The 14,324-nt window shown below is 35.1% G+C and overlaps 1 protein-coding gene across 1 annotated transcript; it reads right to left on the reverse strand.

Moving 5' to 3' along the window:
• Positions 1-30: 30 nt before the first annotated feature.
• Positions 31-10,321, reverse strand: LOC110733438 (DExH-box ATP-dependent RNA helicase DExH17-like). The gene is made up of 28 exons (XM_021913489.1): positions 10,190-10,321; positions 9,777-9,863; positions 8,859-9,042; positions 8,264-8,425; positions 7,937-8,174; positions 7,820-7,856; positions 7,678-7,724; positions 7,334-7,371; positions 7,139-7,160; positions 6,833-7,045; positions 6,573-6,729; positions 6,429-6,480; positions 5,127-5,198; positions 4,939-4,988; positions 4,735-4,852; positions 4,598-4,661; positions 4,356-4,439; positions 4,100-4,225; positions 3,823-4,019; positions 3,543-3,731; positions 3,212-3,460; positions 3,067-3,116; positions 2,817-2,834; positions 2,149-2,231; positions 1,522-1,717; positions 1,356-1,393; positions 938-1,270; positions 31-862 (listed from the first exon to the last, which is right to left on the reverse strand). Exons 2-28 carry the CDS (start codon positions 9,842-9,844, stop codon positions 282-284), a joined length of 3,666 nt encoding a protein of 1,221 aa, XP_021769181.1. The 5' UTR covers positions 9,845-9,863; positions 10,190-10,321; the 3' UTR covers positions 31-281.
• Between the last annotated feature and the right edge of the window lie 4,003 nt (positions 10,322-14,324).

The following is a 14,324-nucleotide window of genomic DNA, read 5'->3' on the forward strand; positions in this document are numbered from 1 at the left end:
GTAATTAGATAAATAATACAAGTACGACTGTAAGAAGAATCATATACTACGTAGATTTGATAGGTTCCTTATTAAAAGAACAAAATATGAGAACAAAATTTTCGCATCATATTCACATTTTATACTACTGTATTAATTTTGACGACGATTTATATTAATATAACCATTATTATACGTAGTATTATCTTTAACAAAAAAAAAATGTCATTATATTAGAAATGACTACTGTGCTTTTTACGAGCCAGATCAGGTTGAATCCAAGAAATGAATCAGGCTAAAAATCAGAGGAATGAGAAGACACTCTTGAATCCGAGAAATGAGTTGACATTCCTGGTTATGTCCCCAGTTTCAAGTGAACAGCTTCCTCGACTTGCTTCCATTAGATGATTTAGTGTGATACTGCTTTTAGGCTCTGCAGAATCGCCTGGAGGCTCGTAGTGGACATCTTTCCTTGACAGTGAAGAGTTGAGAGATGGATTAGCAGTATATGTTCTGTTAGGTTGATTGTTGAAGAGGTCAAACGGAAGATCCAATGATTTTCTTGAAGTTGAAGATGCACGCTTTTTGTCCTTGAAGGTTCCTGCAGGCGAATGTACATTGTACTCATGCTCAATTGTTTCGGGATCAGAAAAGATCAGAGACCCAACTGGAGCTTCATATGACTGTTTCTCATTGGCAACATTCAGATGACCAAGTGTTTGCTCCTTGTCAGAAAAGTTCCCTTGTACTCCAGAAAACCCTTCTTTGGTGTTTGATGTATTGATCACTGGTAAATTTTTGGACCTTTTTCTAACATGATCAAGTATGTGCTCAAGTCTTCGGACTTCTTTTCTGTTTACTTCTATTCGAGAATGAAATACACCTGATACAACATAAAACGAAGGTTAAATTGAGCATGAGGTGCAGAATTGAGGTTGTAGTGATCGTGTTATTTTACCTGCTGACTCTTCAACATTATTAGTCTCTTGATTAACAATTGCATCTCCATTGATGTCTAGATGGCCACTGTACTGTCTTTTTAAACTAACCATATGTTGATTGACAGTATTTCCCTCAACTTCTTCAGAAAATTCAATCATGCCAGGAGAAACATGCTGCTCTACACAAATACTCTTTGTTGGCAAAGTTGAAGCTTCAGACGTAGTAAAATTAATGGCACCGGACTTCTTTATGGCAGGGAAATCATTGGCCTTTTTACGAATGTGATCAAAGATTGTACTCCCAGATATAATCTTGCAGTCATCCTCAGCAACTTTACCATCAAAACTACCTTCAAGAACACACCTCAACATAGATTTTAGTATTCATAAACAGAAAACAAAGTGAATATGAGATTTTAGTGTTTTTAGCCATACCTTCATCTGGCTCATCATCTATGAGTTTAAAAGAGGGCCTGTCAAAACAAAGATTTACAAGTAAGAAACAAATGTCGACTATGCCAGTATTTTCCCTAATTTTTCGTGTGTGTGTGTGTGTGTTGGGGAGGGGGGACAGTGCCAAGCAAGATTAAAGTTCAGTTACATGTCATCAACTTTTTTATTGACTTTGGTTCGGGTTGACTGCTCCTTAGCTTGTTTTACACTTCCCCTAGTGCTTTTGAGTGGAGAAGCTTCTGCAGGAGGTAGGACAGAGGAAGATCTCTTGGTTCCAAGTCTAAGAGTCACATTTGACTTGATCTCTTCAAGGTGCTCAATCTGATGGTGTATATCAATACCAACTGCATGGAGTACAGCATAATATAAGTTCACGTTTATGTACCAGAGTGTGCAGAAATACAAAAGAGCTCCCACCCCCAGATGAAGCTACTTCCTCTGTCCCATTTTATTTGCTTGATTTGTCAAAACATGAAGATCAACAACTTAGTCTGCACAATAGTACAACTACCCAAATCTACACTTTGCTAATTACATGGCAAGTGCTAAATTTGTAAAAAGGGACTTGTGATTTCCAAATGGCTCTTAAATTTTCCAAAGTCAATTCATGACCCATCTATGATGAATGTAAAAGGAAAGGAGCATCATCAACTTATCTGAATCCAGAAAATCCTAACAAGAAATAACAATTAATAAAGTAAACAAAACGAGACAGGGAATGGCAAATATAAGGAAAAAAAAAAAGACATTTATATGTTAAGATCAGAAGTCTTACTGAATTCTTCAAAAACCAAATTAGCCTTTACAGTTGATTTTCCTTGTAGATGGTTTGGCAAAACCACTGTCGTATGGTATGGGCTGTAAACAAAAGAAATTATCTCCAACAACAGATGCAAGAAGGTAGCAACTTTCACCAACTAAGAGTCTATGAATAGATACAAAGGCTTAGTTTTTTTTTTTTTTTTTTTTTTTTTTTTTTTTTTTTTTTTTTTTGAGGAAAAATACAAAGGCTTAGTTGAAAACATATCAAACTGAAATCCTTTAATTTTATCTCAAAATTGTAGCTTTGTCCATGAATTTCGATCATACTAGAAGATGCAGAGAATACAGGGAAATACTTTGACTTACAGCACAGAACAAAAATACAAGAATCTGTTCTTTAAAAAATGAAATTTTCTGATATTTCAGGAAGCCTCAACAAGATAATTACATCCTGAAGTGAATGAGCATCTCAGCCTATCAATTTAAAACTACTTTTGTGATAGTAACATGTTTGTAATAAGTGTTTCTCTCACAGCTGCACTCCCAGAAGAAGTTTGAGATAAATATACAATAATGTCATTGGCTAATGGCATTCCATATGTTCATAAGTTATCAAATAAATGAGCCATTTGAAGCTTAATATTTTGCAGCCAAATAAACTGAGAAATTAAGTGATCATACCTGAGAAAATCGTCCACCCTGCCACAATATTTAAAGAGCATTAATAAAAGCAGAAGATGAATAACAAATACAGTTTTATCACTATTATGAGAATGACAGGTCATAGCACATATTTTCAGGAAGTTCAGTAATATGGTAAAAACAGCTTCTTGTGTTTTCCTCTTTATGCAAACCACCCAATCATAAAAGTAAAGCCTCAAAATAATGGGTGATGAATAGATGAAATGATTTCAAGTGAAACTAGTATCACCTGATTTTCTCATGGTAGATGATCATATTTTCCTCTTCCATACCAACAACCTGCAAAGAATGAATTCCCAAACCAGCCATCCCAAATTTAGTACACCAGATTTTGTTTTATATCAAAACTTAAAAATCAATTCCTAATAATTTACCATATCAGCATAATGCCGTTTGTTAGATTGGGCCTGTGTCAGCCTAGTCAAAGTTACTGCCAGCTTGGGCTTTCCTTGCCCCTGGCCTTCAGTTGCCTCAATCTTCATCTCAACTTTTGGAGGCAAAGAAAGTAAAGACTCCTTAATAAAATCTCCAAATGGAAATTTCCGATTGGCAACAATTTCTATTCTCCTAGGATCAGCTTCAGCCAGGGTCTCAAATGAAGTTATTCCCATAGAATGCAATGCCTGAGCATAAAAGCAGTTTGCAATCTTAACCCTAGAGTAAACTTTCCATCAGCATCTCAAAGCATATATGGTGTCTAGTTACCTTTGCTGTCACCATTCCAATGCCAGGTAATTGCTTCAGCAAGTAAGGACAGCTATCCCACAGTTTATGATGTAGAGATTTTGCAAGAGCGATAGAGTTCAATGCTCCTTTGTAGTTCTTTTTAAAGAAAAAGTACTCTTTCATGCACTTGGCAATTCTACATCCATTTGAGCATATAGAATTTGCATCCTGTATGAACATGAACCAGAGCACAGTGCATAAGATGGAGGTCAAGCCAGTCATAAATAGACTGAATTCAAGAAGTAACATATAACCAGACCTGGCTTAAGGATAAATCATGGACCAGAGGGTCTCCAGTCAAGCAATCATTGACCAAAACAAATATTTTCTCTTCCCTTGTCTGAATGCGCTTTTTCTTTTTCCCTTTGTCTCCAAGGATGTGAAAACGAAGGCGGCCATCTTTGTCAGCATTGACATCATTTAGAAGCCTTTTCTCATAACGTCTAAGCTGTATCCCTATATTCACCAACCAAAGGAATAAATCAGCTCTCCATATTGCAGGAAATCGCACAAAAATTAATATACTCCATACATACAAGCTAACTCCTCTGCTCGGCAAACAATATGAAGTGCATCTTCTAGGCTGCAGTTTGATTGAGTCTGCATAATGTATTTCATCGTGTTGAACTTCAAATAATACTTCGTCATCAATCTTCCAGGCTCTGAAAGTTTATTCAGCACAGCTCGTTAGTGCACTAACCTGTCCCCCCCATCTTTAATGGTGAAGAGAGGATACAATCATGTGAGGCATAAGATTATATTGAAAATATTCTATTTATGAGCCAAGCCTACCTAGTGGCTTCAAGAGGAAACCATCTTCATCAGTCCAGATCAACTGGTTTCTTGATAACTCGTTGACTTTCTTAACACAAATATCTGTGACAGTCATATGTACCATTTGATAAGATCTAAAATATATTACTGTATGGAATGTAGTTATACTATCGCCAAAAAAAAAAAAAAAAAAAAAAAAAGAAGAAGAAGAAGAAGAAGAAGAAGAAAGAAAAAGAGAAAGAGAGCAATGAATTTAGTACCTTGCATATGACTCTCAATACGGTCTCTAGAAATCCCTTTCTGAATAGCATAAGTCTCTGGGTTCTGAAAGTACTGAAAGAATTAGCTAAGACAATTGTTACAGAGTGATTAATGGTATATATTTCAAGATACTTGCCTTTTTCATCCTGACATACAAGTATGAACACTTTATCCATTCAATTGCCCGTGTAATGTCAGGGATAGTTAGTTGTACTATTTCGGCAGTCAAATGCTCCATTATGCAAGAAAGTAATCTAGCAGTAGAGAAACTATAACATATAAAAATTATATACATAGAGTATAGAACTATGCATTATGAATTTTGAGGGTCCATACATACTGTGATTCTACAACTTCACATCCATTCAAAAGATTTTCATACAAATGTACCTAAAAGAAATGTGTAGCATGAGCAATTTGAAGATCAGGTTAAGAATAAGCATTACTAAAGATAAAACTAGGAAAGAGTACAAGTAAGAAGTACAAATTTGATCATTATGGGCTAGGAGAGATAAGGTTATGACTGACTGTTTCCCTTCTTGTCATGATGATAACCAGTCCTGTATCGTCAAAAGGTGGACGACCAGCTCTACCACACATCTGCAAGGTTACCAGATTACGTCAAACGTGATAAAATTAAAGATACACCTGAAGACAACAACTTCAGAACGGGGATCTAAATATTATCTTCTTTTCTCAAGGGAAGAATGCTGAACTTTATGTCTGAACATTTTGAATTTCTTAGTTGAGTTATAAACTGAACAATATCCATGTCTTTTGGAAGCTGAAGAAATAACACTGACCAGCCAAGCATAATAATTTATGGGAACACCAACTCTTTGATCAGTTTACTACCAATTCTTTACTTGAGTTATTGAAGACCTTACAAGAACCCTGTTAATTGTCTGAAGTGACTATATTGCCGAAAATAATACCTACTCTTCATTGTTTCAGAATAATCCCAAGAGGTGTTAAAAATTCCATTTCTATGGAAAAAATAAATAAATCATTAAAAGAAGATACAATTTATTAAAAAATTCACCACTTTCTTTTCTCCATCTCACTTGCTTCTAAAGAGCTTTGAACCTTTGCAAATCCAACTCTTCATTCCACCACAAGTATCCATGTTAGATCCTCAGCACTTCAGCATGGCTATGAGCACTTGACAGTAGACGCTTACTTTTACAACCCTAGAAGAATTATCCGAGACAAACAAGAATATCTAGTCCAAGTATCAAAGCTGTAAACTCCCTCCCTTAGTAGGCATAGCCAAATAGCTGTTTCTCATATAAAAGTGAAAATTACAGCACCAGTTACAATATTTTGTTTTCTGTGTATTGGTAAGTTGACATTTAGGTTATTTAGATTCTTAAGTGTCTTACTGACTTAATTATATGAGCCTTAATTACTACAATGAGTGAGTGACAAACTGTTGCTTCCCTGATTCGAAGTTGAGAAAAGGGTTCACGTTTTATTTAGCGTACAAAGATTGCACCTTAAAAGGTCTCACTTGGTAAGATAATCAATAACTTCGGTAAACAGATGCAAATATTGAGGGGCTTTTAACTTCACAATTTCTCACTATGTAATACTTTTTAAAAGGTTTTGTAGATTAGATAATATTCAACAAATGTCTTTCCAATTTTGATAGCCAAGTGATTATAAAAAGGATTATGCAGCCTAGTGTCCACACAAAAGTAGAAGATTGTAGGAATAATCCCAATACAACAAGGGACCCTGGATGGAATGTCTTTATAGATGGAACAGAACTACATATTCAGAAGTCGTCAAATAGAAAGTTGAAACAGTCATGTGTAATTAACGATATACCTGTAAAACAATGGATCTGTCATACTCCGTGTAGCTGCCTTTTTCCTTATTACTGGAGATAAAGGTACCCAAAGATCAAAGACAGTACTACTTTCAATTTTTCATTCTATTTTTTTATAAAAAAAAAAAGATGCGTAAACATACTAGTGCTGTGTAGACTTGATCACCACTGTATGTGCCGGTAGGTTGATTCCATGTGCTAGCGTGTTTGTTGTGCAAAGAACTTGAATATCACTATTAAGGAAAAGATTCTCTACAATGTTTCGATCCTTCATGCAAAGACCACCATTGTGATAACCAACTGTAAGAATCCAATAGGCTTGTGAACAAAAATGATGTCCAGCATAACCAAACATTGAGACTAAATATGTTTAAAATGGTTTCCGATTAGGTCAAATTTATACCACCATAGGGAATGTATGATTGCAGCTGTTTATCACTGCATGACAATGAAGCTTCTCGCAATCTCTCTAGTTGCTCATTTGTCTTGATGAATGGATTTGAATACCCAAGGGTCATGGCAGTCTGAGAGATCTTCTGTGCTGCTTCTTGTGCTCCCTTTCTGGTCGAACAGAAAACTAAAGCAGATTTTCCTCTAGAATACTGCATCAAAATATCTGCAAAAAAAATTAACATTCTAATGAGTTTGAAGTAGAAAAAACTATTAAAATTAGTTAACTCTGACTCTAAGCTATATGGCTTAAACTTACCAAAGATGTAGTTTTGGAGGCGCTGGAAGAGGGCAAAGTAAAAATCAGCAATGACAGCAACATAAAGAGGAAAGTCAGATAACCTCCCATAGCTTCTAACTAGCATGCCAAAGAAAATTACTCTTTGAACAAAGCAATAGAACAGTGTATCTGGTTAAATAATCAGTTTGCTTTTAGTCAGATTAAGACTCATGCCTTTTCGAAGAGAAAATCATTTTTGGCTGCTGCATACCCTATAAAAGACATTGATAGATGAAATAAGAAGCAGGACATCAAATTTATAATAATGGGGGGGAAAAAAACAAACAACAAACAAAACAAAACAAAAAACTAATGATAGAAGAAAGCCATGAATGGAAAACTTGTATGATAAATAAAGTAACAGGTAGATAGCCTAAACATTGATCTATCATGCAGAGAAACTCTTCCATTATCATTAACGTGATATTTGAGCAAAATAAAACAAGAATTTGCAATTTTTTTTTTAATTCCCAGTCAAGTTATGAGCTAGAATATCAGGTACAAAATTTTGCAAATACCAAGAACTTTGGTAGTCAGTTTTACAGGTCTCATTTCTTCACCAAACCTGCAGAATAGCATAAAACAAATGAGATATGTAATTGTTTAAAATTTGAACCAAATATCACCAGTCAAATTGGGTGATAGGAGATCATGAAACACCTTTTCATTCCTTGAGGAGGAACCACTAGCCACTCCGCTGCAGAGAGGATCATTATCCATCATCAAATTATATACAACCAAGTTCTAACAAACAAGAAATGTTCAATTAAAGTGTACCTAGGTCCTCCAGATTTGGAATTGTAGCTGAAACAGCTATAAATCGTACATGAGCCAGGGGGCTTGATTTCATTTCAGGTCTGCAAGAAAGCATTTTAATCCTGCTCACTATTGCTTCCAAAGCAGCACCACGTGGATCGTTTAATAGGTGAACTTCATCGATGAACAGAAGTCCTATGTCACTGAAAAAACTCAAGCCACCATCTTTTATTTTATAGCGAGTCACAGCATCAAATTTCTGTGAAAGACGGGTGCAAACTATCACTTATTACATCTTATGAAAATATACCCTGGGATAATAGGAGTCTAGGAATATATCATGTGTACCTCAGGAGTTGTTAGAATTATGTCTGCTTCTTGAATATTCTTTGTATTGTACGAATCATTGTCCCCAGTCATCTCAAGGCAACTTATGCCCCAAGCACCTAGCTTCCGATCCCAATCCCTAAGCTTCTCTTGTACCAAAGCCTTGGAAGGTGCTATATAGATCTGTCAAGAAGCAATAATACTATCATAACTGATATGGATTAAAATAAAAAAAATGAAGGATGCACTGATCTTAATTCTATCGTGAACATAGGGTCATGCAGTACTCCAGTGTAATGATGATTAATGAAAGTATTTGATGCTTATAGGTAGTGATAGAAGAAAAACCATTCAGGGAGTAATATTCCAGTACTCAATTAAAAAAAGCAGAAGCATCCACCCAACCTCCACAATTCGCTGCAGATTAGAGGATTAAATTGACTATATCGGTTCAGCTTAGATATTAAGGAAGTTTTACCCACCCAAGACGTTCATGTCACAAATGGGAAGAAAGTCTCAAGTGTTTCATATTAACTTGAAAAAAATTCAGGAAGCGTAATACAAGGTACAAACAATTACAGATCAACCAAAGGAAAACCAGCCATTGAAAGGTTACCGTTTTCAGGGTGCCCTTCACGTGGATGAATCTCCCGTCTGCTGAAAGAAACTTTGAGAGGAGCCTTAAAATGCACAGCTCAAATAGCACTGTTTTACCGCTTCCAGTTGGTGCAGAAACGACCATATTTACATCGGAGAGGAAACAGGAAGGAAAGCATTCACTCTGTAGAGAATTGAAATATCTACCACCATACAGAGATGCAGAATCTCAGTGCAGTTACAATAAGCCAATAATAAACTTAACGCACCAAAATAAACACTCATAAGTAGTTCTTGTAAGACAGAAGGATTTCGTCACATATGGAAAGATATCCATACGGGCATACGGCTATAATGAAAAGACAAAATGGGATACATTAGCACAGAAAATGTAGTCATATAAACATTTTTTTTTTTTTTAAAAAAAAGTGTACAGTTCATTTAAAAAAATGAGCCTCAAGGCAACAAATAAAACCAATAAGCAAAAGACACATGAACTACTATCTATAAAATTAAAAACCAAACTATAGAGGATTGACATGTATGAATCAAAGCGGCAATTCATAAAAAACAACAAATCAGAACCAATTAATGCAAGGAGAACAAAAATACTATTCCATATCCAATCATCAATATAACGATGAAGATGACGATGATCAAAATAGCAAGATGAAAATATATCATAATTTTGAAATTTCGAAAGTTCATCCTCAATTCATATATCAAAGACAATCCAAAAAAGTATGATTCACAAAAAATTAATCATAAATTAATCGCGAAATAATAATCATAATTCTGCCAATTTCTAAGTGTTTAACCTAAATTAGCGTGGAAATGAAGCAAAAATCAAAATCAAGGTACGAAAACCAACATGTTAGACGTAACTAAAAATCAATTGCGCAGGAAAAGTAAGATACATTAAGATTAAGCATAGTACCTGAAATTGAAGGTTGATCTGAAAGGAGCAGGCAACTCCAACACTGACCTAAGGTTGTACGATTCCATTATTTCGCGAACTTAAACCCTAGAAAATCAACCAAAAACAGAAAATCAACCATAATTTTAAGTACTGATCATGAATTATAGCGACTAACATCGATTGAGTCTAATTTACAAAATGTGGTTCAATTTAGGGTTTTTCGCAATAAAAATCGATATGTTCCGTAATATTCAACAGAATTACGCCGATCTTATGCCGAAATCTGAAATTAGCAAATTATCAAAATAGAATTCAATAATTTAAAGTAATTCAAACCTGTAATTTGAAAAAATAGTTGAAAGATGTGTTGAATTACTGAAACATATCACCAAATTCAAAGAGAAAGAGAGATTGAGAGGAGAGAGAATCACCTGATGCTATGAGTAGCGCAGCAGCTGGCAAATGAAATGAAAGTCGAAAACTCGACGGAGGTATGAAAAGCTAACGACTCAAGGCGCCAAAATTTGTATGCGTAGTTTCCTCTTTCAATCGTTGTGTGCGCGCTTAAATAAACCCAGCAAAAGTGAAAAACGGCAAAATCATTTTAGTGAGGGTGTTTTGGTCCTATTTGAGTTATTTATTTAGTACAGTACTCATTTGTTCCTCCCGTCTCAAAATAACGTCATTTATTTGACAATTCCGTTGGATTAGCTAACTAGCCAGTTTTTTTTTGGTGGTTAGACAGCCACAAGGGCGAGGGTGAGAATCGAACCCAATATCTCTCACTGTCTATCTAGTCGGTTTGTGGTGATCAAAAATAATCAAAAAAATATGTATGTACAAAGACGTGTAAGTAGTAGAGTTGTCAATTCGGGTAAGAGTGGGTCGGGTTAATTCGGATTAATTCCATAATCTATGTGGGTCGAGTTTGGGTTGGGTCATGCTTGAGTCGGGTCAGGTTAGGTCAGGTCGGACCATACTTCTTATCGGGTTTATGTCGGGATAATAACAGGTCGGGTGAACAAAATAAAGGACGGGTTTAATTCGGTTTTTCACACGTTAAAACGGGTTAGGGTAATTCTCGGGTTCGAGTCGGGTTCGGTTCAAGTCAATAATTTGCAAGTTAGAATCAGGTCGAGTCATTCTCGGGTTTGAGTCAGGTTTTGTTCAAGTTAATAATTTGCGGATTATAATCAGGTCAGGTCATTCTCGGCTTCAATTCGGTTTCGATTCAAGTCAATAATTTGCGGCTTATAATCAAGTTGGGTTATTTCCAAGTCGGATCATTCTCGGATTCAAGCATGGGACGGGTACCCATACCGTTAGTACTAACGGTTCGAGTACCCAACAACCAAAATCTCTAAAAGTGATATCCATAACACGAACCGATAAATTCTCCGGGTACCCGGATTTTCGGATCGGTTAATAAGATATCCAATAATGATAAATAAACTTAATTATGTAGTTATTATGATATAATTTACAACTAATTAACAACAAAATCATACGATTTTGACCAAATTATTAATAATATTACTAATAAATTGATGTTATAAATTAATTATGAAATAAAGTACTTCCTCCGTCCCTAAATTACATTCCTCCTTTCTATTTTTGGTATTCCAAAATTACATTCCTCCTTTCTATTTTTGGTAAGTTTTTTTTAGTAAATCAACTCTCTTTTTCTGTTTTATATTTAATGCTTTCTCACTTATCCTTACCTAATCTCACTCATAATCCTTGTGCCAAATTACAATGAATATGATTGATTATAAATTTTCAATTAGGAGCATGGGATTGGTCCTTTTTTTTTTGCAAATGATTGATGACATGTCATGAGTAATAACTAATCTATCTTTGTACTTCCTATTGCATTATCTAATTATTGTTATTTGTCTTATTCTTTCCTCCTTAATTCCCGTGTAAATTTCCAAAGAGAAATGTAATTTAGGGACGGAGAGAGTAAGAGTTTAGATTGCAAAAAAAAATAGATTAAAATAGGGGGAAAAAGCAAAAAAAAAAATCTTATCAGAACGGATCGAGTAACCATTAATTTCAAAATGATACCCAATAACCATACCCAATATAATAACAAATTATCAAAACGGGTACCCGAAACGTTATGATTATCGGATCAGGTACCCTAATTTTCGGAACGGTTACAGATCGGTTTTTCGGGTTTTTGATTTTTTGGGTAGTTTTTCTTAGCCCTACCGAAAGGTATTCGAGGCCATGGTTAACATTTCGGCAATTTTTATTTCTGGGCAAAAAAAGTCAAAAAAATCCAAAATTAAAGGTTTCGAGGCCCGTTGTCGAAAAGCCTTGATATTTTAGGGGATACATATCGGGGTCATATAATGCCATTTGGAATCATATATGATCATTATATGTTGTCATAAATGTTCGTGGTAGGTTTGAATTAATGAAATTAGTGAGAGTTGTAAATCGACAAATTGGTCGTTTAAAGGCAAATCGGATGATTCCACCTACCAAATTGGACTCCCGGAGGATATTAGGGACCATGGTAAACATTTCGGCAATTATTATTTCTGGGCGAAAAAAATAGTCAAAAAATTCAAAAATTGAAGGCTAATATCCACGGTTTTTGAGAAATTTTGGACTCTTCAGGGTCCAGTGTTTAAGAGTCTTGAAATTCTAAGGAATACATCTCGGAGTCATATAATGTCGTTTGGAACCATATATGATCATTATTTGTTGTCATAAATGTTCGTGGTAGGCTTAAGAGTTAATGAAATCGGTGCAAGTTGTAAACAGGTAAATTGTCCAATTAAAGGCAAATTGGATGGTTCCACCCACCCAATAGGATTCCTTGGAGGTATTAGGGACCATGGTAAACATTTTGGCAATTTTTATTTCTATGCAAAAAAGAGTCAAAAAAATTCCAAAATTGAAGGCTCATATTCATGCTTTTTGAAAATTTTTGAAGGTTTGAGGCTTGGTGTCGAAAAGAAATGAGATTTTAGGGGATACATCTCGGGGTCATATAATGCCATTTGGAACCATAAATTATCATTATATGTTGTCATAAATGCTCGTGGTAGGCTTGAGTTAATGAAATCGGTGCAAGTTGTAAACTGGTAAATTCGCCGTTTAAAAAAAAATTGGATGGTTCCACCCAACCAATTATACTCTCGGAGGGTATTAAGGACCATGGTATACATTTCGGCAATTTTTATCTTATGGCAAAAAAAGTCAAGAAATTCCAAAATTGAAGGCTAATATCCACGTTTTTTAGAAATTTTGAAGGTTTCGAAACCTGGTGTCAAAAATACTTGAGATTTTAAGGCATGCATATAATGTCGTTTGGAACCATATATGATAATTATTTGTTTTCATAAATGTTCGTGGTAGGCTTAAGTTAATGACATCGGTGCAAGGTATAAACTGGTAAATTGGTCGTTTAAAGGAAAATTGGACGGTTCCACCCACCCAATTGGACTACCGGAGGGTATTATGGACAATGGTAAACATTTCGGCAATTTTTATTTTCGGGCGAAAAAAATTCAAAAAATTCCAAAATTGAAGGTTAATATCCACTCTTTTTGAGAAATTTTGGAGGTTTCAAGGTATGGTGTCGAAAAGTCTTGAGATTTTAGGGGATACATATCGGGGTCATATAATTCCGTTTGGAATCATATATGATCATTATATGTTGTCATAAATGTTCGTGGTAGGTTTGAGTTAATGAAATCGATGAAGTTGTAAACCGGTAAATTTGACGTTTAAAGGCAAATTGGATGGTTCCACTCACCCAATTGGACTCCCAAAGGGTATTATGGACCATGGTAAACATTTTGGCAATCTTTATTTCCAAGCGAAAAAAAAGTCAAAAAATTCCAAAATTGAAGACTAATATGCACGCATTTTTGCGAAATTATGAAGGTTTCGGAGCTTAGTGTCGAAAAATCTTGAAATTCTAGGGAATACATATCGGGGTCATATAATGCCGTTTGGAACCATATATTATCATTATTTGTTGTCATAAATGTTCGTGGTAGGCTTGAATTAATGAAATCGGTGCAAGTTGTAAACCGATAAATTTTCCGTTTTAAGTCAAATTGGATGGTTCCACCCACCCAATGGGATTCCCGGAGGATATTCGAGACCATGGTTAACATTTCGACAATTTTTATTTGTTGCCGAAAAAAAAGTCAAAAAATTCAAAAATTGAAGGCTAATATCCACGGTTTTTGAGAAATTTTAGAGTTTTCGGGGCCCGGTGTTTAAAAGTCTTGAAATTCTAGGGAATACTTCTCGGAGTCATATATTGTCGTTTGGAACCATATATGATCATAATTTGTTGTAATAAATGTTCGTGGTAGGCTTGAGTTAATGAAATCAATGCAAGTTGTAAATCGATAAATTGGTCGTTTAAAGGCAAATTGGATGGTTTCACCCACCCAATTGGACTCCCTAGAGATATTAGGGACCATGGTAAACATTTTTGCAATTTTTATTTCCGTGCGAAAAAAAAGAGTCAAAAAATTCCAAAATAGAAGGCTTAATATCCATGCTTTTTGAAAAATTTCGAAGGTTTTGGGGCTC

Source organism: Chenopodium quinoa, unplaced genomic scaffold, assembly GCF_001683475.1.
Source record: "Chenopodium quinoa cultivar QQ74 unplaced genomic scaffold, ASM168347v1, whole genome shotgun sequence".
NCBI classification, from domain to species: Eukaryota; Viridiplantae; Streptophyta; class Magnoliopsida; order Caryophyllales; family Amaranthaceae; genus Chenopodium; species Chenopodium quinoa.